The sequence below is a fragment of the Thunnus albacares genome, chromosome 10 (genome assembly GCF_914725855.1).
Source record: "Thunnus albacares chromosome 10, fThuAlb1.1, whole genome shotgun sequence".
NCBI classification, from domain to species: domain Eukaryota; kingdom Metazoa; phylum Chordata; class Actinopteri; order Scombriformes; family Scombridae; genus Thunnus; species Thunnus albacares.
Window position 1 is genome coordinate 8996137 of NC_058115.1, and position 23784 is coordinate 9019920.

The window sequence follows — 23784 nt, forward strand, 5'->3', positions numbered from 1 at the left end:
AACTTCAATCCTGCATAAGATATGCAATATATCAGCATGAACATAAAGTTTCCATTTTGCAGGACTGACTTGGTGATAATGTTAAAGAGACCACTTAAAAACTTGTGGTATTTTCAAATGCCCAAAACTTTAACATCTGTCCAAACAATAGCATTCCTGAAGAGAAGAAATAAAGTTTAAACAACTAATTAACCAACAAAGTAAAGGTACAAGGTTGAACTTGAATTTCCCAGTAAGTCATGGCAGTGAGCCAGCATTCATTTTATTATTTACACCTGTACTTTTCCTTCCACTGAGCAGATCTCTCACAGTGTATCCATAGAGAGGCATGGTATTTTCAAAGCAGGGGGGTCTGAGTTAAATAGATGATGAATGAAAGAAGAGTCTCACTAATCCAACATGTACATAACATTCACAGGAAGCCCTTAGCAATCAAAGAACTTCCTGTTCATCTCTAAGCCTGCTTGTTTCCTCTGACCAGGAGCCTAACTGGGAGCATGTCACGCTCTCCAGGGCCCACAGAGCCCCTGAAGATTGTTCAGATTGAGAAAAAAAGATTTTTATCAGTCCATTAGCATCTTAATGGAGAATGTCCTTTGCAACATTTCAACTGGAAATACATTTATACAGCACCTTGTCCTCTTCTTCATGTTAACACATCACCTGGTCACCCAGTGATAAACTTGAACTAAATGTGAGAAAGAAAAGAGAGAAAAGAAGTGAGAAGCACCCAAAGGTTGAGAGGTTTTGAGGCTGTTTGACTTGTGATCAACAGAGGGCAGCACTGACACAGTGTAGTTGAGGAGCAGAGTAGGTGATCTCTGTCCCTCCCTGACCTCTCAAAACAGGGATAATAAAAGGGGCTGTCATTTCGGCTAAATAGAGGATGTCATTGAGCTAATCCATCAGTGATAAGCCCAAGATGCATGAGTCTTCACATCATCATTCTTCTCTCTGTCTGTCTCTCAGCCTTGCATAAATGTTCAACCCACTTTTTATCTGATGATCAAATCTCTATTACAAGCTCTGAATATTTTCAGCAGGGAGGCACCGAAGGATTTGGCTTGAGAAAACAGAATTTATCACATGATAGAACATGTCTTTGGATAATGGTTATTTTTTCCCCCTCTTTGCTCCCCTTTGCGCTGAAGAAGTCTGTGCGAGTACCATTAGGCCTACTTATGAGGCGACCATTGTTCTTTGTCAGAGAAATGAGAGGGCAGGCACGTCATTTGGAGCTTGATTCTCCACACAGTCTCTCTGGATGTTTTGATCACTCTATGAAAGCAGAGAAGGTCCCTTACGCTGGGGAGAAAGATCACCTCTTGGAGTGACCTGACAATTGTTGAAAACTCCCTGGCATTTTCTCAGGACACACTGATTACAGCTGATCCTGTTACTCTCTTTAATCACCGTTTTGTTTGCCGTGAACGCGTCCATGCATTCCTGATTTGGGGAAAACTGGAGATGTTGTGCTGCAGAGATGTCACGGGTCTGTCATGGCCTGCTGAGGATCTGTGAATTCCTTCGTGTTGGTGCATTTCAAAATCCAAATGCTGAGAGGGGACTGATGTCAAACACTTTCATCACGCATGTGCACACTTGTGCACTTTGAATGTATAGGCTACACACTAAACAGCAAGAGTGCACACTGTGCTTTGCTGGTATGTAGCCCAGCAGATACACAGGACAGATATACATCATGACTGTCCCTGACAGAGACGTCCACACCCTGTAAACAAAAAATCTACTGCTACACATGCCAGATCTGGATGTCATGTCTAATTTTTGGTTCAAACTAATGTAAATAACACATTTACACTGATTCAGTGGCTTTTACTATGTCAACAATGACAGATCCACTTAAATAATACAAACTTCCTTGTGAGGTTTACCAAGCCTGCGTTTAATTGCACTGACATTTCCAATTTCTCTTCCTCATTCCACAGGTCTTAACCAGTTTGTATTAAATTCCAACACCAGAGGATTATCTTACAGAGAGGGCAGAACTCACTTTTGTTGCCAACGTTTAAATAAAAGACATGAGTGTACCATTCCAAGAACATTTCAGGCCAATTTAGACACTTTAGGCCTACCTGTAAGAGTAGCTGCTCAGGCTAGATTACAATTCAGGGAAACCTTGTCAGCGTTACTCGTTTATATCTTATAATGTGTTAAATGTGACTAATCATATGATAAATGGCTCAATAGAGTAACTATGATTTTCCAAAACTTGAAACAATAAAAAGAACATTTGTTTAATATGGTGTCTATTTGTGTAGGAGTGGCTGTGCATTCTTTTGGAGTTGAGTCAATTTGTTTAACTAAGCTTATTTTAGAAAGACAGTCCATGGACACACTGCTCTTTATCAGTTAGATTTGCAGACGGCTACAGACTCAGTCAGCATCCCTGCACAGAGGAGGAGAAGGACTCCTCACTCAGATCGCATGTCAATACTCAAGAATGTAGATCTGTCACTACCCACAACTAAATATCATTTTTCCTCCCTTTCATTTCTCTCTCTGTGTCCCCCTCTTTGCAAGGTTCTTTGAAGTAAATAGTGAAAGGATCCCAGACTGTAGCAAATTACCTGAGGACTGAAACATTTTTGACATAAGTCCTGAGAGACGGGGCGAGCCACTTTTCCTGGCGGCCCCTTTGGCGTTTTTAATCTGGGGCTGAGGGAGACAGCGGCGCTGACAGAATGATGGGACAGCTGGACATGCTTCCAGGCCAGCAGCAACGGGCAAAAGAAAAGCCAAGAGAAGGGCCACTGCAGACATCTCAGCACGGAGCCAACAACTCTGGACAGCAGAGCGAAGTAGCAGGGAGTATGACAAGTGTCCACAGGAGACGTCCACTCCCTCCATATCGACTGCATGGATCTCCAGTCACAGAGTTTAGAATAAAAGAACAGATTTGTTTTGAGTATGTTTTATGACACTGGTTTATTTCTTTGTTTAAATTTAAAATCTGATGTGAAATGAAACATATGACTTCAAACTCAAAAAAGGTTAAGAGTCCATAGCCATGTTAGCGGCTCTGTGAGGAACAGCAATTCTTTGAGCTGAATGTTAATGTCAGCATGCTAATAATGACTATATTAAAGCTGGGGTAGGCAGTTTTCTTGAAAACACAAAACAAACAAACAAAAAACAAAACAAAAAAAACGCCAGTATTTGAAAATACAGCCCTCCTCCTGCAGCTCTCCCCCCTCTGCTCTCTGTCCTAAGCCCCTCCCACCAGACAAGCACGGACATATGCACATGCTTCATACGTGCACGCAACACAACAGTGTTTACTACTGCGCTCACTCACACACACAACTTCCTCTCAAGGCACAACCTTTAGTAAACAGTATACACTAAACAGGACCACCTCTCACCTGTTTGAAGTCATACGTAACATAATGAGTGTCCCATCTGCCTTCTAGAATTCAAGTGATATTGCATCTCTTTCTATGTCTGCCTCCAAAACTTCCTCATTCACCAGTCCATTAGAGAGCTGGACCCAGACCTGCACCTCTGAACCGAGTCCCAAATTGGTGAAAAGCAACAGGGCGCAGAGATGGTCAGTATCTGACCTGAAGCTGCAGTGATGCATAAAAATCTATCACTGCTTTTCACTTCTGGGAGCAATGCGCAATGAGTGCACAGGTAGAGTGTGTGCTGGTAGGCAGGTAGGTAGGTTCACAGGCAGATCGGCCATCCAATCATTACATGCAGGCTGAATGAAATGATTGGATGGGCTTGTTACAGGCCTTAGACAGCCACAGATACCGGATTTTTTCTTTTTATTGTCAAAGCATTTGATTTATTGATTGCTGTCAGGATATAAAGAGAATTTCAACAAATATAGCAAAAAATGCTCCTAAAATAAATTTCCTACCCTAGCTTTAACATGCTGTTGTTTAGCTGGTAATATTAGCCATGTTCACCATCTTAATCTAGTGTGTTAGCATAACATGGCTCCTGATCTGGATGGGATTGAAGGAGTGGGGATGGTCAACACCTCGCTAGGTTGGCAATTTGATCTACTGGGGAGACGTCAAGACCAATAATATCGAGATGATGACATGGACGTGACAGGTAGACAGGTGCTGGTTGAGGACACCTCAAATCTTTTGACTTCATGCTGCTGGGTGACTGTATCTAATCAGCATAGCATTTGCTAATTAGCAACTACACATAAAGTACAGTTGAGGCTGGTGGGAATTTCATTTGTTTTGCAGGAATTTGGTCATAAACAAAAGTATAGGATAAAGTGAAATTTTGACCTGCTGGTGGAGCTAGATGAAAAGTCAAGGGATCACCAAAGTCAGAGGAATTCTTCCTTTTGGGATCACGAGTGTCTGTATGAAATTTCACAGCAATCCAACCAAAAGTTGAAGAGATATTTCGTCTGAACGAAAGTGGTTGACCAACACATATAGCCATCCCTAGCTTACTTGGCTAAAGAAAAGGAAATGAGAGGTAAATTAAATTCAGCTCTTTGGTGGACAAAGACAATGGAGCGTCCCAGGATCTCTCCGGGAGCTTCATTGTCACGGCAAACATGCTTAAAGTAGACAGGAAGTAACTTGATCCGAACAGGAGGGAATCAAATCAGACATCGCTAGCTTGTTTTTCAGGGCAGGACAATTATATTTGACATAAGGCGCTTTTCACTCATGCATCAGTGCTCTCCACTTTCAGGGGCTGCTATCACATTGGTCCAGTGGTTTGCCTTTCTTCCTCCCAATTTTACGAAGTCATTTTGCTGGAGATGACAAACAATGGCTGCCTTTTCAGAGATCCTATAACCTTTTCTTCCTGAGGGACTGCGCTGCAATCAAGTATGCAAGAAAGGATTGTCATTCGTTTTGCTTTTGCTATCCAAATTGTAATCTTTCCTGCACTGCTTAGATGTATCTTTGGATTCAAAGTGCAATTGTGAGCAAGATCTGACCTGAATTTGTCTCTTTATTGGCCTCATCACATTTCTGCATTTATCACATTTATCCATAGATTTCTACAGGCAATCCTTCTTCATGGCTCTCCTGCCCGTCTTTGAGTGTTTTCCTGTTTTGTGTTTAGGCTCTGGAGCTGTCTACTTTGTGTCTGGGAACATGCATCCTCCTCAGCCTTTGTGACCCGATCTTCCCTCCCCCATGGGTGGGCTGTGACCCTGCTAGCCTGCAGCCACCGCAGGTTACAAACTCTCACCCTGGAACGCTTGTAATCCTGGGGATGTACTTCAGTACACTTTGTGCTCTTTGCCCTTGTCTAAAATTCAGTAAGAACCTAACGGGGCACAGGTCAGCGGACTAAACAGAAGCTGCCGATAAAAATAGCAAGTGAATCATAGGTCGTCTAAAAATACTAGCTCCTGTCCGTTCTCATTTAGAGAATACTTTGTTTTGCGGGCAACCTTTTGGGAACTTTTGACATTTTGTCCTGATGTCACCAGAAACAAGAGTAAGAGGCCGTTTTGTTTGCAGAAAAGGGGGCTTGATGATGTAGATGTCTTTTCCCTTGTATGTAACCTCATACTGCTGAGAAAATGTCAGAGTGCAGGAGAAAAGAGTGTGTGGACATCAGATTCTTTGGGCCCTTAAGGGGCCCCATGCACTGACAAATAGAGCAGTCTGTCCTTATCTCTGCCATGTAAAAATTCCACCGCTGCTGATGCTGCTTAGGACTGCAGCGTCTGAAGTTTCTGAATAATGCAGAGTACGCTTAGTCTAAAATTAGTCTCATTTGCAAATTTGCTTCATTTACAGCAGTTGTACTATATTTAAGAGTGGAGAGAGAGTGCGATAAAGGATGACAGCTTCTTCGGTGCACAATGTTCCAAATATACCACTCCGGGACAAATCTAAAAGCAGAAACTAACTCCTTTAGGACAGAGTCTACACTAGGAATGAAGAAATGACAAATCCAATCAAGCCAGCATTCAAACTATTTATAGACTTCTCACTCAGGCATTACTAGTGTGGAAAAAATGCTTTTTTATTGCAGTAATGTCACAAGTTGACACCTGGCAGCACTGTTGCAGGTGAGCAGAGTGCGCTGTGTCTTGGGGAGCTGGGGTTTCCCGTTGCAAACACCTCCATGCAGGAACAAGCACTGAACAAGAGCTACGGTAAAAAAGGAAATTACATACCTTCACTGCCAAATACCTGTTAGTGTGGTGACATTAGCATTGAACTGAAAGCAGTGCTTTGCTTGAGTACAGCCTCATAGAGCTGCTAGCATGGCTGTGGACTAGTCTTATCATCTTTCATTACCACGTCACAGAAAATTAGTGCAGCAGATGTGGATTTTAGATTTATTCAGAGGTCGACAGAGTAGGATTTGCCTTCTGGCTCCTTGTGTCTGACACCACTCTCAAGGCAGGCTGGAGCTCCTGCTCATGTTAACATTTCCCTCCCGACTCTGTGATATACATCTACTGACGTATGGGAACATCATCACAGCACATGCTGAAGGGTGCAGGCCCAGAGAGACGACAAGATGTGCTGCGTGGGAATCAGTACTTTCTAAGATGAAAGCACCAGCTCAGTTTGTTCCACGTCACAGTCAGAGATACACTGACACTGATAAGTCAACCACAGAGGTATTACTTGTCTCTCATAATGTTTATTTTTGCTGGTGCATTGTACTGACGTGTTGGTGTGCTTTTTTTTTTTTTTATTGCAGAAATACACGCCAAAATCTATGCAACAGTCCATGCATGTTTCCTCTCGCCTCCATCCTGACATGCACCCTCTTAAAGCTTTAGGGACATTTAAGAGATGAGCCCACTATCTCCTCCTGAGAAGTGTTGCGTGAGACGGCGTGTGTGTAGTTTATCAGAAGTTTTTGTCTCTCTCTTTTTATCCAGCTCCATATTTGTAAGTTCTTCATAAAACACAGATGCCTCCTCTTGAATGAGACTAGACTTATCTGTCATTTAGGCCCGCTCTCCTTTTTCCACTGTGGTCCAAATGCGTGGACCACCAACCTCTCATCTCCCCCGAGGAGTAAAGACAGGGAGATATGATGAAACAGATGAAATTCTGCTCAAAGCTACGGGACGTGGTGGTACTTTGTCTGGCCCATCTAGATCACTCTGATAGGGTGTCACGATAAGTAACATGAAAGTACCCTGTCATCAGCTTTTTTCTTCTCTCCTTTTCTGTCCCACAACATCACAGCAGAGTGAATAGACAATACTTTTTTATGTTACTGCTTTCAGAAGCAAAATAAAACAGATGTTGGCTTCACAAAGACTGCTCAGCTGTCTGCTCCAATAATTATCTACCTCATTGGCTCGTCTGTTGTTGTATCCATCATAAATGTATGTGTGCATATTCTCCATTACATGGTCTCTGGGCAGCTTAAAGCTTGAGGCTATAGGTAATGTTTTATTATTGATCTGATGCTCTGTCAGATTACTGGAGGCCCTGAGTTCCAGTGTGTGTCCTGTAATTTGTGAGCTGCAGTGAGGTCCTGGGCCACAGTGCCAACACATCAGCCAGCAGATTTACAATCTCCATCTCCGCCCTTAAAACAGCATTTCTTCAAAGTTGGCTAATCTTACTTTATCTGTTGAAAACAGCGACGGGCTCCCTGTGAGACTGAGGGGCCCCTTTCATGTTATTTTTTAAAACATGGATAGTGCTATTTCAGCTGTAATATCTATCAGTGGTCTCTTTCAATAAATCAATCTTTTCTTTTCAGGCAGTATAAGTCTTCAAATGTTGGACTTTTGAGAAACCATGTCCCTGAAACTCTGTATGATGCACAGATGATGCTATCAACATAGTCCAGAGTACTGAGGCATATTTGGAAAGATACATTGCTGCTGAATTACTGAAGTCACTAAAACATTTACTAAGTGTTATACTTAAAGCTGCTATGATACATTTTTTTATATAAATGATGGATCAAATGACTTTATGTAATGTGAAAAGCTTGAAGAGATGTACCCAAAGAGAATTATCACATCTGACGACTATTTTTGAGATCATTATTTTGGTTTTTGGGCCTGCAACTTTTCTGTTTTGGTTCACTCTCACCGCTCTCATCAACCAACCTCATTCCCAGCAGCAGCAGGAAGCTGCCCTCAGCCAAAAAGCTCCAACAGGCAGTACACTACCCGCCCAGCACCAAACAGCAGACAAAGTTAACATCTAGCTGCTGAATATAGAGTTCAGCAGCTAAAGAGTCAGATATATCCTTCAGTTAGTAGAGAGCAAAACAGAGGAAGAAAGGAGAGTGAATATTGCATATTTGGCAGGCGGCCATAAATATGACTCACGGTGAATGAATGCTAATGTTGCTCCGTGCCTGCTGGATGGGTAAATAAGACACTGTTTGCTGAGGCCAAAACATTAGTTAATGCAAGTTTAAGTACAATTTTGTGGTTCTGGTGCTGTTGAGTATTTCCATTTTGTGCAACTTTATACTTATAATCTATTCCAGTTCAGAGGAAACATTGTACTATTTACTCCACTGCATGAGTGTGGAGTTGTTGTTTTTTGGATTAAAATTTGATGCATCGTCATAGATTAAATTACCCAACAGTAGAGTAGTATATGATAATAGTTCAAATAATCTGCAGATACAACACAAAAATTCTACTTTAAGGATCATAATAATCCAATAATATAATAATATAACACTAAGAAAGGGGCCTTTCTGCATAATGAATACTTTACTGTGAATATTTTAGTACATTTTGCCTGAATAAATGAGTTGAGAACTGCACTGCATGGTACAATTAAGCAATTAACATCCAGTCATGCTCTGTGTACATGTATAACAATGCTGAGCAGGCACAGTTGATTCTGATTTTTTATCAAGATGGCAAGAGGAAAACATCTAAGTGACTTTGAAAGAGGGTTCATTGTTGGGGCACCAATGGCAGCAGCTTCAGTCACAAAGACTGCTCAACTGGCTGGTGTTTCAATAGGAACAGTGACTAAAGTGACATCTGCATTTAGATCTATGGGAAAGACATCAGTAAATAGGGTCAATAGGAAATTGCGCACATTTGATGACTGTGACACTCAGTGTGAGGAAAGACAGAAGAGCAACTCTTCCTCAGGTGACTGAGAATGTCAATGCAGGACATGATCAGACTGTGTCAGCAAGAGCAGTCTGTCGACAATTACATAGAGAGAGATATTATAGTAGGGTTGCAGTGCATAAACCCCTCATTACAAAGATGAATGCACATTTGAGAGTTCAGTGGTGCAAAACCAAAGGCCCTGGTCTACAGAGATGTGTAAAAAAGTGATATGGTCATACGATACGACTCATCCTTCACCATATTCTTGAAAAGTGGGCATGTGTGGCATTCACCAAGAGAACGGTACAGGTCTGAATGCTTGACCCCTACAGTGAGGGGATCTGGTGGCTCTGTTATGCTTTGTGGGGCATTTTGCTGGCATGGTTTGGGTCCACTTGTCCCCTTAAAGGGAAGGGTCACTGCAAATCTACAAAGTTGTTCTGAGTGATCACCTTTATACTATGATGAAACATTTCTATCCTGATGGGAGTGGTCTCTTCCAGGATGACAATTCCCCAATTCACAGGACACGAGGGGTCACTGAATGGTTTGATGAGTATGAAAATGATGTGAATGATATGCCATGACCTTCACAGTCACCAGATCTCAACCCAACTGAACACCTATGGGAGATTTTGGACTGACATGTTAGACAGTGCTCTCCACCACCATCATCAAAACACCAAATGTTCCTCCTTCCAGTAGAGTTCAGACACTGTAGAATCTAAACTTTACTAAGACACTTTATGTTGGTTTTTCCTTTAATTTATCACCTGTCTATCTGTTCTATCTATCTATTCTGCATGGCTAGATACCAGGGAGGTGAGTGAAAATATGCTTTTGGTAATTTGGTTTCAACTAACCCTTTAACATGGTTTTGTTCAGGTGAACCCACTGTGACGAATAAAGGAACACAATAATATGGGAGCTACCGCTCGCTGCCTGCAGGAACTTGGCACGAATGTTTCCCTTTGGCTGCACCTTCACTATCACTATAACCAGCCTCTGTTTCACGCATTTCTTTTAAAAGTCACTATGAAGACAAAACAAGAACTCTATTATCTAGCGCTGTGCGCCTGTATTTTGATATACATGTTTTTTACTTAATATTCCAGTTCACAGATTGACAGCTTGCTTGTTGACACAGCACAAGTCTGCCGCTCTGCAGACATTTAAACGTGTCCCTATCAATGCTGTTATGATTACACGCTGCATCTTTCTGGGTCAGACCAAAGGAATGAGGCTGTCCCTGTGAAAATAAACATTAACTGCGAGATGTATTACACCCGATTGTAAAACATCCACCAATGACAACATAAACCCTCACCTATCTACCTTCAGGGCTCGGGATTGTAACTACAATTGTGATTGGTCACCACATGTGAGGCATGTTGGTGAAACGGCATGCCTTTCTCCTCCCAGAAAACTGTCTTTGTTTGCCTCTGACAGGGGGAATGTGTGGCTAAGCATCTAGGTGGCACTTTGAGCGGTTGAAATGAGTCCCCTGTATTTTCCTAATGTGCACAGAGAAGCACTTTGATCCTCCCGAGCAGGCGGGTGTCAACTATCTGAGAAGAAGGGCTGCGGCTTGTTCTGGCTCATTTCTCTTAAAAGTAGCTTCAATAAATTTGATTTAAACTTTATCTGCACTTGTAAATTGATCATATTCCTTTTTTTCCGGCCACATACTATGGGACATTTTATGTTTGAACCCTCCTTTAGAAATATGAGGATGTTTTTTTTTGCAACAGCTGTTTTTGGTTTCATAACATTGAAGTTTGACCTGCCTAGTTGGCAACAGCTTTCTGATCACTTCACTGATAAGTTTGAATCTAATAAAAACACACCTGGCTTAGTAAGAGCCACCAGACAGAATAATGTGGGCTGGAGCAGCCTATTAAAGCAAGCACAGTAAACATTATTGTGGAGAAATAAATGGCTCTTTTGGAGTGTCATGGTTTTGAAGTCTAATTTCTGACCACTGAAGCAGACAATACTGACATCCTCTTGGTCAAGGTATGGGAAATGAACTTGGGAAGCATAGGTGAAACTCTAGAAAGCTTGAATATGAAACAGCTACTCTATTCTTGGGCAGATCTGTATGATGATTAGTTACTGGGACGTGGAAAGGTATGCATGCCTTATGAGCAAGAAGAAGAGGAGGAGGAGGAGGAGGAGGAGAAGGCTAAGGCATCATCAAAAACCCCTGAGTCTAACAGCTGTGTATCTATATTTTCTTGTTATACCAATTACTGGACCCTGAAAGCTTCTATTTCCTGGAAAACACTTAGAGAGCAAATTCATTAAGTCCTTGTTTAGTAAATTTAACAGATTTTGTACTTAAATTTGACAAGATTTATCTGATATATAGACTTTCCAAAATTTCCTTTCTTTTCATGCACATTTTTATGCAATTCAAGAAAACTTATTACATTCTTTACATCCAATTTTCATTCCAAATTGGACAAAATTAGATTTTAATTGTGTGTTTTGCACCTTCTCAAAGAAAAAAAAAGTCAATATGCTAATCTCATAAAATCCATAGTAACTACATTATATCTACATTATATAAATGCATTAACTACATCATAAGAACTACACTGCATGATTATATTACTTCATGAATTATCCTTTAATCCTCTAACGACAGGAGTGTAAGAGTGTCCAAAAGTTTTCTTTGAAGGGTGAATCTTCACTGTGGTTGCAGCTTATCACCTGCTGCAGCTTCTTACTCTGGTTTTTCATGTTGCCTTTGATACTGAGGGAAATGCAGGCCTCGGCAAAAATCTCCTGATTAACGTCTGAATCTGTGATAAGCTGGGAGAAATCAGCAGTCGTAAGAAGCATGCTGAGATGGATTTGAGTGGATACGGGTCTGAAAGTCCTCTGTAGATTCTGTGACTGAAGTCAGAGCTTCTATGTGAAACATGTCTGGTTCTTGAGTTTTTAGGGTAATTTTCATAGGGCTACTTTTACCTTTTTTATAACTGGAATAATTAGCTTTTGCTCTGTTGCTCTTCATAAAGTTTCTCCCATTCCCTGATAAAGTTTTTTTTTCTGGATTTTTTTCTTATCTGAATCAAAGCTCTAAGGATTGTACAGTGTTCAGACTGTAAAGCTCTCTGAGACAAACTTGTAATTTATACCTTTTATTGTTCATTGTTCTTATATTATGTGTTATTTTATAGTCTTAATGTTATTTTAATTCGTACAGTACACACAGTTGAAAACATGAATACGTGAAGGCACCTCCTAGGGATTAGCTCACTGAAATGAAATACAATCAACAGTATTTAAATGTCATTAAAATCTGCAGGAACTGTTGGATTCATGCAGTTAACATGTACTCTCGAACTACAACGCTGGTTGGAACCATCCAGTAGTCTTGTGTGTTGTTATTTCAAGGTGGAGTCTGTGGGTTGGCTGTGTTAAACCACCCGGCTCGTTGACTCTGTAGTGGAGTGATGTGTCTTTCCTGGCCAGGGGATTTCCTTCTTCCAGAAGCACTCAAAGTTATTACTGTGGAGGAGGATCTGAGATCTGCTGCAACGCCTGTTTGAAGTTCCCCCACAACATTTTGCTCTGCTAACCCTCCCAGAGATCACAGCCATAGCAGCAATGAGCTCACAAACAGAAAAGTCAATAACGTCTTCTTTTTTCTTTTTTATAAACATCCATCTTAATGCATTCTGAAGTTACAATCGTCATGACAGTTGTGTAATCTGTTAAATCCACTTTTATCCACCTTTTATATTAAACACACATACACTATGTATAAGTGATGTAATTAGGGATTGAATGTAGCGTTTGGAGTGCAACAGATTACAGGTCAATTTATTCACATTGATTCCTCTGAAGTGGTTTTTCTCTGTTGGCTCAGGCTCTTTTCTGTTCCCCCAAACAACTGGGACTCAAGCGGCACTCTTGGATCACTTGTGCCTTGTAACTCGCCGGGACTTGTTCATGTTTAGCCCTGTGATTTATACAGTGTAACTTTGTAAGAGCTACAGATTAATGTACTGTATGGCAAAGCCCTGTTTAAACTTTATCTGGGCAGAAATCTTGTCAAAAGACACATGATGTTCACAATTGCTCGTCTGGAGAGGAAATGTTTTTCGTCTGTTTAATTTGAGGATTACTTGACAAGAATTGATCTAAGCCCTGTGCAAAAGGGATTTCACACCTTAAAGTGAGACTATTTAATTTTTAAAATAAACAATATCACACTCTTCCTACTACAAATGAAAGGTTGAATTCATGAGCAATAAAGTATAGCCTAGTCCAATTCAATACACTCAGGAGATTTGCTGCTACAGCCTTACTTGTATGACCAGTAGCGAATGTTAGCTAACTTAAAGAAATAGAAATACTTTCCTGTGTAACTGTCTCTTTTCTACTTGTGTTACTGTTACATTATGTTTTAGCATATTAAGAAGAAGTAAACACATGTTAGCTCACCATGAGACGTGTATGTTGTTTCGCTGTTTGTGATCCATGAACATATTGTAAGAACTGGATAGGCTACCTGACTCCAAGATGGCACCCCTTTTGTGATGGAAGTCTGGTGAAAGTTGCTCACCCAGCGCATACCTCCATAAACATTTCTCTCATCTTGGTTTGCTGGTTTGATGTGCAGCCATTTGTGTGTCTGTCCTCTGCTTGGCTGATAGACTTTACATTTAAGTTACGTCTCATGCATAAAAATGGCTTTTCCAGATTCTGAAAATGTTATAAAAATCATTCAATCATCATGGTTTGAAAATGTATAATACAAAGAGTAATAATGGACCTTGTTTGCAGACTGAAGTGTCCTTTTTTTTTAAACAGAAGTATCTTTTATAATGGTGGTCCATTGGGAAAATGCTTTTTGGGCCATGCTAGCAGCATAGCTCTACAGAGATGGCGATGTCAGTCTATCGGTCTGTTGGTCCACAACTTTGGTCCAGACTGTAATATCTAAACAACTATTAGATGTAATGCCATTATAAACAAAATCCCAACACAACAAAATTGAATTTGACACAAACTATTTCAGCATATATGACTTTAGCCTTTTCTCACACAAAGCTGCTCTGAAGCAGAAACACGTTTACACATATTTTTCTTTGATATTGATCTCTATTTATCTTCTGCAGACACTACATCATTTGTTTGCGGCACAGAAACTATTAAAATGACTAATTTAAAAGCCGAATCAGTTTTGTATCTGTCTTTGATGTTCCCTGTGCATCAGAGCTGTGGGGAACACGGCTGCAGCCCGAAGCCTCTCTGCAGGATTAAGCAGTCAATCAAGCATTGGAAAAGTTTTGTTAAGTGTTTCTGTTATTACCTCAAATCAAGCAGTTGCTGTTTTGAGCGAGAGGATAACAAACAACATCCTTTTGAGCCTGTAAGAATGTTCTGTGGTTGCAGGCAGGGATAATTAGTGGTATTCTCCAGCTTTGGACGATGGCCAAAACCTGGCATTTCATCTGCCACTGTGAGCTAAATGTATGTTGGGCTCAAATGAGCTGAAATGGCCAATAGACGTGCAGGGTTTCACGGTAAATTCTTCTCGCGTATCGTTTTTCTCTTCCCTGTCTTTAAGTCGCTTGCTCTAAGCCCTCTTTTCTCTCTTTCTCCCATGTTTTGTTATTTTACCTGGAGGTGCAGGTGTGAAAGGGTGAGGCCGTGGAAAAACATTCGATTCCGAAAGCTTGTCATGAAGGAATCCATTGACTGACCTCTGCATCTTGGCACACAATGACAAATGGGTTTGCAATTTTCCGCCTGACTGAGGGGCAACAAAGCACATTTCCACTTTCACTGGTAGGCAGTGAGAGTACAGTCTTCCTCTATCATGTTCTTTAACCAGGCAGAGAGAATTACACACAGCTGGATTCTTTACTCTGGCATTTGCAGCTATCACTCTTACAGCCAGAAATTATACAAATAAAGTGATGTATCAAGACAACTATTCCAGACTTCACACAGGGAGGGGATCTCTTGATGAAGAGAGGAAGGCCTGTTTTTCACTTATCTAATTTTTGACATCATCCTGAAACAAGCTGTACACATCATTCACATCATCATCACCTTATGAAGTTGTTAAGACGAGCATGTTGGCAATCGCCTAATTACACATCAGGCAGACACAGAACAACATTTGAGTCATGTTTTTGGCCACCTGCATGGTGAATTTTAAGTCCTTTTAGCTCAGTTGCGGTCTCCTCCAACTCCTGAGGGAAGTTTCTGGCTCTTTAGCTTCTAAATCCTTCACTATAGTCACCAGCTAGTTGCTAACTTTGTCTTTCTGCCATTTGGTACTGAGCAGGTAGTGTACAATGGGTTCACCAGAGCTTTTTTTGCTGAATGCAGCTGCCTCCTGCTGCTTCTGGAAACAACACTGATGAGAACAGCAAGAGTGAAGCAAAACAGTAAATTTGTGAGCCGTAAAACCAAAACAATAAACTGAAAGATGCTAAAACGCTCCAAAGACCAGGTGATAGCTCTCTGTGGGTTTGTCACCATTAGCAACCCCTTTCACATTAGACATAGTAAATTGATCCACTGTTAATATAAAAATATTGATTATAGCAGCTTTAATTTAAAATATATGTCTTGCCATACATTTTCTTTATGTTTCATGGATTGTCATGATCTGAGAGTGCTGAGCTGTTGTTGTTGTTGATCTACTGAAGATGTATTGTTTTATTTGTTCTGTTGCGTTGTTTTGTCTTTTGATTGGGAGTTTGTCTTGTTATTCTATGTGTATGTGTACATGCACAAAAGAAAGAATATCTGCTGTGAATAAGTGAAAAGAAAATGATAATTGAATGGATAAAGTAAAAATTAAATGGTAAGTAAAAGTAAAGTAAAGCAAGTAAAAGTTTGTGTATTTGTCCATAAAACCAAATAATTAATATGAAATCTAATATGTGAAGTCATCATCTACCATCTCACAACACTAGTAGAAATGATTTAAAGATAAATGACAGTCCTCTTCAGTCTGAGTGTTGAATGTATTCAGTTATGCCTAACATTCAGAATAAATATTGTGACTATTATGTGTAATGTATCTCAGCACTGAAAAACAAACAACAAATCCCGCAGAGCTTCACACAGTTCATGTTGTATTTCTCTGAGGGATACATCCATCTTGTTTATGAGTATGCTGCATCGTTAACGACGGCTGGTAATTCCACGCTGCTAACCAGTGTTTTCACTGCTGATTGAATTGCTTCCAAAGCCTAGAAGAATGTTTAAAGTGGAAGCTATGGAAATGAACCAATTGACCTTTTTTCTGACCCTAAAGATCTCCACACCCTGTGGGAGCAGAAACTGTCAGGCGGCAGCAGAGTCGGGAAATCAAAGGGATCTACGCTGTTATTAGTGCAATGGCACCCTGAGACCTACTGCCACTCCTCCAGCATGGCCTCCACATACTCATTATTGTCACACAGCTCTCACTTTGAAATGATTATTTAACTTTTATTGAAAATGTCACATTGTTTATACATCATGTTGGCAAATTTTACAACCCATCTTGGCTGAAATTTGCCACCAAAAATTCACCAGTGAAGTAGAAAGTGTGTGTGTGTCCTGGCGGGGGAGTCCAGCAGGGTGATTATGTCCTGTAGGGATAACCTGTCATGGTGCTGAGAGCCTAATTGATGCCTCATGCTTTTCAGGGGGCAATTATGGCGCCCAAATGTCAAGACCTAATTTGTGACTCTGTAATGTGGACACACATGGGCCAGAGGAAGGGGTGACACGGCTGCTCCAGAGGGACTCACACGCCGGTTTGGTCAGCAGATGTGAGAGGCTGGAGGCGTTACAGCATGGGGCGTTTAGAGCTTAAAGAGTCTGTGATGCTGTATTTCAGAATTTTATAAATGATTAGAGAAAATAGTCTGATATCATGTCGGGCCCCCTTTTAAAAAAATTGTTGTTTTAAAGGTTAAAAACGTCCTTTTTAACTGTTTATCTGCATCTGCTTTGAGCTTGCAGTGTATTATGGCTTTACTTGGATTCCCCTCAACAGTGACTGAAGGAGTATTTGCACCCTTCACTTGAATAAAAGTAGCAATATCCAAAAGTAAAAATACTCCATTATATGTAAAAGCTAAATGTTAATTCTGGTAAACTATGTAAGCATTAAAAAAGTACCCAGTGCAGAAAAATGACCCCTGTGAGTTTTACACTATTATATTTTATTGGATTATTATTAGAAACTTCATCTGTCAGATAAATGTAGTAAAGTAAAAAGTACAAAATTACCCCCTGAAATGTGGTGGAGTAGAAGTAAAAAGTAGTGGAAAATGGATATACTCAAGTAAAGCACAATTCCAATTGATGAACATATTAGCAGCAATGTTGTGGCTGGTAAAGATGGAGCTCATATATCCTAAACAACTTTACAAACTGACAGATAGTTTAATCTATAACTATGATAAATCATATTTTTAAAACACTAAATTGTTTTGTAAAATCTTAATTTGCTAAATCTAGTGGCTATAGCTCTCGGATTAATGTTGTAGTGTAATAATAAGTACAATATTTGTCTCTGAAATGGAATATAAGTATAAAGTAGAATAATTCTAAAGTGAGTATGTTGAATTTGTAATATAGCACAATTATAGCAGTTACTTTCTACTGCTGCCCCTCATGAGTAAACTTCAGAGTGTGAAATCCTTTTGTCCACAAACACCAAAGTTTAATATTCTAAAACTGTTCACATCTCTTTAGTTAAACAAAACAATGTCATCTACACAAAAATATGCAGCATATTATAGTATACTGTACTGTATGTATTATATAACTACAACTTTATCCTGTTTATCCTGTCCTCTTGTTGACCTGCCTCTGTATCTGTGTGCTGTGTTGCAGATGCTACAGATGGCACCTGTGTGGCTCTTCTGCTCAGCCTCCCTCAGGTACTGTGTGTTCACATCCTTTTAGTTAAACACGACACTGTCAGTCACCAGCAGCCACTGCAAACGCACCAGTGTATTGTTCACTATGTATTCCTTAACTGACACACTAAACTCTGCAGAGATGACATTCCCCCGGCTTCTTCTACTACTTTTTTCTGCTCTCCACAACAACTAAACATAGTTGTTTTCTACTAATGTCTCCATGGAGATGCAAACAGAGGAGCATATTTTCCACTGGAGCTGACAGCTTGGGATGTGGAGTGTCAGTAAATCGGGTATGCTGCTCTAATTGCCGCTTGCGGAAGGCAGACCACAAAATCCTCTTAGCTATGACACTAAAAATGATTGAACTCAAACGGAGTACAATGCGGTGAAAGTGTGAAAGATGATTTTTTTTTTTTCAGGCCACAAAACATGAACGATGGCTGGATTGATGGATGATATTTGGAGCGACTGGCTGCAGATTTTTCCAGAATGCCTTTCAGTGGACTCCAAAATATCAAGTAGATAACGCTATACTTACACTGCTGGTGTAATCTCTATAAACACACATGCAGCTGATAATTTGTGCGCACGGCAATTTACTAAGGAATAAACAAACAACAAAGAGCCTGAAATCAATAGTTGCAGGATTCAAATGACACAAAGCTGCAGACACCATCCCTGGGCAAACACACTCTTTAGAAGTGGCCACGGCTTTAGAGCAACAGGTGAGCTTCTCGGCACCTCCCCTGTCTTCCCCAACGCAGCCTTCTAAATATAGAAATTATGCTCTCTGATAATTGGGGGCAGACAACAAAGCTATGGGCTATATTTCCACCCTTCTACCTGCTAAGTCATATCCCCAGCTGACAAACAGCAGGGCTGAGATCAGAGTGCTGAGGGAACACCTGCGCTGTCTGACCGGACTGCGAAGATAGACGCGGAAGATCACTGACTTCCACACCTGCCCGTAGACCCATGCCACACACACACACATACATACACACACACACACACACTTGATTGGGTTTCCTCGAGAGAGCCCTTTAAGGCCGCTGCTGAGGAGGTGATGAAAGTCAGGGAGCGTCCATTAAGCGTGTGAGACGGCCTTCAGAGTGGGTGCGGATGAGGGGTTTAAGTGTTTTCAGCGAGGAGCCACAGACCACCTGGAGGAGGCGGAGTAGGTGGAACAAAAGCATCTGTCTCAGGGCCAGGTAGACTCCAAAAACATCGGTTAAACAAATGCCAAAGAGCACTTCTGGGCATCAGGTATCACAAGTCAGGATTTCCAGCGTGTTTAGAGAGATGACCTTCAAAATGTCAAAAAAAAGGAGGGGGTGGAGGGGGTTACGCTCTTAAATTTGCACAAAGTCTGCTTTTCATGACCACAAAGGTAATGGCTACAAGCCCTGCACTGAAACTTCAGTCTCTTTGGATGTATTGCAACACCAGAAAAACAACTATTACAGTACCGCAACTTTTCCTTGGAAAGATGGGACCGGACAGGAATGAAGACAGCCGCACACACCCTGTCGATCACTTCTGCGCTTGTTAAGTTTTGTGTGAAGCTAATGAAAGGTGAGGAGTGACAGTATATTTCCAAAAACAAGCTCCACAATCCTTTTTCATGTCATAATAGGCATGCACGGTGGACAGGGGATGTCCACGTGCATGCCAGGTTATAAAACACTCTGGGTGCTGTCATTAATCGACGACAGAAGCGTGTTGATGTTCAAGGTGTGCAGGTGGGAAAGTCCCACAGTATCACGCTGTAGACAAGAGAGAGTTGGCAGCAGGGTTGACTCCGCGTATCGAGACACCCCCCTGGCTCGCCATCACACACGCGCTGAGATCACAGGCTGAGCTTTTTCATGCTTCAACACAGATCTGCTCCCAACCGTGGAGGAAACTGTGCACAGATACGAGATAGTGGCTTCTTACAAATAATTCAGCTGTTGTTCCATCATCGCCTGCTTATGGTTTTCTTCTGTTGGTCAAAAAGACGTGACAATAGTAAGGCCATCTTTTCATGAAACATTTTTAAAGGATAGCTTCACAATTTCACAAGTCTGTCTTAAAATAACAGTCAGGAGCCCAAATGAACAGTGAAAAAGGTTTTGCCCACTGTAATCATTCCTCCTGTTCATTCTGACCATTAGAAGATCGCTTCCAAATGCACTTTAAATGTAAATGATGGGGGACAAAATCTGAAGATAATATGAGGCTTCAGTTTAGTCAAATAAAGTGAATATCTTCCACAGTTAGTCTTTGTAGTAATTCTCTCTTTGTGTCTCAGTGGACCGTGTTTTCCTGTTCAGCAACAATGGAAGTAAAGTAACAAAAAGAGGGAATTTGGCACTAAAAAGACTGTGACGTTGAAAGATGTTGACTTCATTTGACTAATTTGGACGGCTGAAGCTTCATATTGGCTTCAAGTAAACTTTTGGACTGTGGATTTTGTCCCCCATCACTTGCATTGAAAGCATTATGAAGGGATCTTCTCTTGGCCAGTATGAACAGGATGAATGATTACAGCAAGAAAAACGTGTTGATGTTCATGTGGGCACCTGACTGCTGTTTCAGCACAGATTTGAAAAATTTTGAACCCGTCCTTTAAACACACAGAAAAAGAAGCAAAAATGCATTATGTAGAGATGTGTTGGCTGCCTTGACTTCCATTGTTTAATATGACATTTCAACAAGACGACAACCCCGAAACTGTCAGCAGAGGTTACTTAATCCTTATCGCTCTGACCTCCAGTTTTATGCAGCCGCTAAGTTTCTGGGCCTGAGCTAAAGGTCAGATTTTATTTGGCCCTGATCGTGTTGTTGTGCAGCCTCGGCGTTCACAGGATTCAGGAGGGAGGCTTTGAAGTTTTATGTGCGCATCAGGTCTTACGACTTGTCCCTCGGCATAATGGTGTCCATAAAGAAAGACAACATTGATCTTGTAAGCAGGTTTATATGTTTAAACTCTGAAAGACAAAAGGCAACCAATAAAGTATACTTCTTTAAAAATATTGCTCTATTAAAAGTAAAAATCTGGTTATGAGTGGACACATAGTGAGCAACATACAAAATATCTCTGATCGTTGGCTGAGAAGAACAAGCATGCTTATCACATTCTGATAAATTTATTGTTTGACATGAATAATTAGTTTTCAGTTTGTTGACTTTAGATTCTGTTTGTGACATATGTAACAGTAGTTTGGATATAATTACCAAGTCTAAAAGACAAAGATTTCTTTCAAAAAAAAAAAAAAACTTGATTCACAGTTGCCATATAGTGATAAAATGCATTTGGGATATGGGGGTTTGTTCCAAATTCTGCCAATATGTTTCATATTTTTAGTCATATTACAGTATAGTGGAGTGTTTCTCGGGATAAAAGTCATAGTGGTACAGTCAGTGTCTCAGTCTTTACATAATTGATACAGTTTCTAGTGGTTTTTTCTATATTGCTCGTATCTAACTGTAAAAATATATTCTCAAATAAATAAATATATAACATAAATATATGTATCTAAAATGAATAAATAAATTGTTACACTTTGCTCTTTTCAAACAGGTCTAGACACAGGTTAGAAAAAAAAACAGATTTCCTTCAAAGTCCTTCTGAACAAACTCTCTGACACCAAATAAAAACACCATCTTGTGATAGACTCCATGTCAGCTGACGTCTCCGTCCGACCAGAGGAGATGCTCCCTGACCGTTCACCTCTGCTTCCCATTCATCTCCTATTCCGCGCAGGTACTTCTAGGGTCGTCCATCCTCTGAAACAAACGAGCCCCTCATGCCGAGCGTGCAGGCTGACAGAGTCAGACATTGTAGCCTGTCTTCCTGGCTGCTGAGAGACATGCCTTTATCCCTGCCGGTCGGGCTGCTGTCCACCAGCCTGCACTGGCCACATCCCTCCCCACATCCCTCCTCTCTCTCTACTCCCTGCCTGCGAGGGCTGCAGCGGCTATTCCTGATCTGGACCAGGCCTCCACAGGTCTCAGCTGTGTCCCAGGATATCCCTGTACAGCTCTGGCACACGATCAGGGTCCACAGGCCTGGGCAAGAAGTGTGTAAATTTCTGGTGTCGCCTGGATTTAGTCCCGTCCCTTGGTGTCCCGTCTTTATTTAATGCCACAAAGTATCGCGTCCCTCGGTCTCCGTGTTTGTAGAGGTTGGAGGAGTATGTGTTGTACCAGTTCTCCTCAAACTGCTCCCTGAAGACGCATTCAGCCGTGAGCTTTTCCTGAAAACAAATGCGACAACATTAAGAGAAGTCTTGGCTGATGACGCAGAAATAGAAAAACACATGACACATTAATTATTTCTTTGTATTTATCTCCCTGAAAAGCAAATTCTACAAAAATTAGGACTGAAAAAAAAAACTCCCTGTTTATCATCACAGGTAAAAGAAATGATGATTTGGGCAACATGAATAAGCAAAGTAATACTTACAGAGCCATACAGCTCTCCTTTGTCGTTCATCCCCAGATAGAGTCCACTGTCCACCCCTCTAATGCTTATCAACCCAACAGCAAGGCTTATGAATTCCAAAATACCTGGAGAAGAATAACACAGTTGTTCTCTACAGACTTTGACAAAGATGAAAGAAAGAAGCTCAAAAGTCATAATTAAGCCATGTCAGTTATGCAAAAGAAAATATCTGAATGAACACAGTTGACAGAATAGGAATATACTAAAACATTGTTACTCTAATAATTCATGTTCACTTTTATTCTTGCTGTTTATTTAGATAATTATTAGCATTGTTATAATACAAAACTGTTGCACACATATAAATACAGTATATAAAAGTGTCTGAGTTTTTACCAAAACGACTGTGGTCCTTTCTCGTCCCTTGCACTGTGCCATCCGGAAGTATTTCCAGATGAAATCCAGTCCTGCAGTACAACTGTCTCCTCCTGAGAATCCCTTTGAGGTGCGTTAAATCCGCCGGGGTGCTCCGGGAGAGGCTGTCCCCAGGTATGAGGTGCTCCCCCATCAGGGTCGGACTGTCCCCAAAAGGGGTCAGGAGGAAATGGGACCCGGTTTGAGCGATACCATCAATACCGTGCAAGACGCCTCCAACTTCCCCCAGAGCAGCAGCAGCAGCCATCGCGGCAAACCGCAGCGGGTAAAGTTCAGTGAGGAGGTCCGGAGGGAGCGCTCTTGCGTAGTAGGCTACCTGGTTGCTACTGTCACTTATTGCATGTTTACGTCCACCTCTTCCGTCACTTAGCACATGTCCCCGTTGTGCAAGGACATGCGGACGCGCGGATTTCTCTCCCCTGACATGAAACACTTACCAAATCTCCGCTGCTGGCTGCACTGATTTCTCCTTTTTTTAACGCTGCGTCTTCATCAGCTGGAGGTGGGCTGCAGACAGTTGCTGCTCAGAGAGCCCTCATGTTGCATACCTGTTCATAGCGGATGGTGATGCCTTAGTGGGTCCGTGGAGGAGACAGAGCGGAGCAGGATTTAGTAAGAAGGGCTGAGTTAAACGCTGCAGTGCAGGTAAAGGAGCTCCTCAAAGTGGCAGGGGTGGTGAGGCAGGTGCAAAACCACAGGACTAGTAATGGGCGGGGCTGTCACAGTTCAGACGTGCCCTGGCAGGGATTTTTTTTCCTTCTCCCAAGGCATAAAATAAGAGTCATAAGGGGAGAGAGTTGACGGTAGCTTACACTGAGCTCTCGCATCACTTAAAATTAAACCTGCATACACAACATGTAAGACTCTTAAAATTCACCCACTTTAGATGATGCATAATTTAGTGAATATTTCTATGTTTATTCCAAAGATTTCAACATGTTCCTTCACTGTCACGAATTTGACGCCCTTTAATCCCAGAGCGA

The 23784-nt window shown here is 41.2% G+C and overlaps 1 protein-coding gene across 1 annotated transcript; it reads right to left on the reverse strand.

The window, feature by feature from the left end:
• Positions 1-20880: 20880 nt before the first annotated feature.
• fgf20b (fibroblast growth factor 20b) lies at positions 20881-23066 on the reverse strand. The gene is made up of 3 exons (XM_044363827.1): positions 22763-23066; positions 22388-22491; positions 20881-22178 (listed from the first exon to the last, which is right to left on the reverse strand). Exons 1-3 carry the CDS (start codon positions 23046-23048, stop codon positions 21933-21935), a joined length of 636 nt encoding a protein of 211 aa, XP_044219762.1. The 5' UTR covers positions 23049-23066; the 3' UTR covers positions 20881-21932.
• Between the last annotated feature and the right edge of the window lie 718 nt (positions 23067-23784).

Coding starts and splice junctions, on each gene's coding strand:
- fgf20b (XM_044363827.1), bottom strand. CDS start 23,048: ATGGCTGCTGCTGCTGCTCTGGGGGAAGTTGGAGGCGTCTTGCACGGT. Junction 22,492..22,762: donor AAAGGACCACAGTCGTTTTG/GTAAAAACTCAG, acceptor ATTCTTCTCCAG/GTATTTTGGAATTCATAAGC. Junction 22,179..22,387: donor AAGGAGAGCTGTATGGCTCT/GTAAGTATTACT, acceptor ATTTGTTTTCAG/GAAAAGCTCACGGCTGAATG.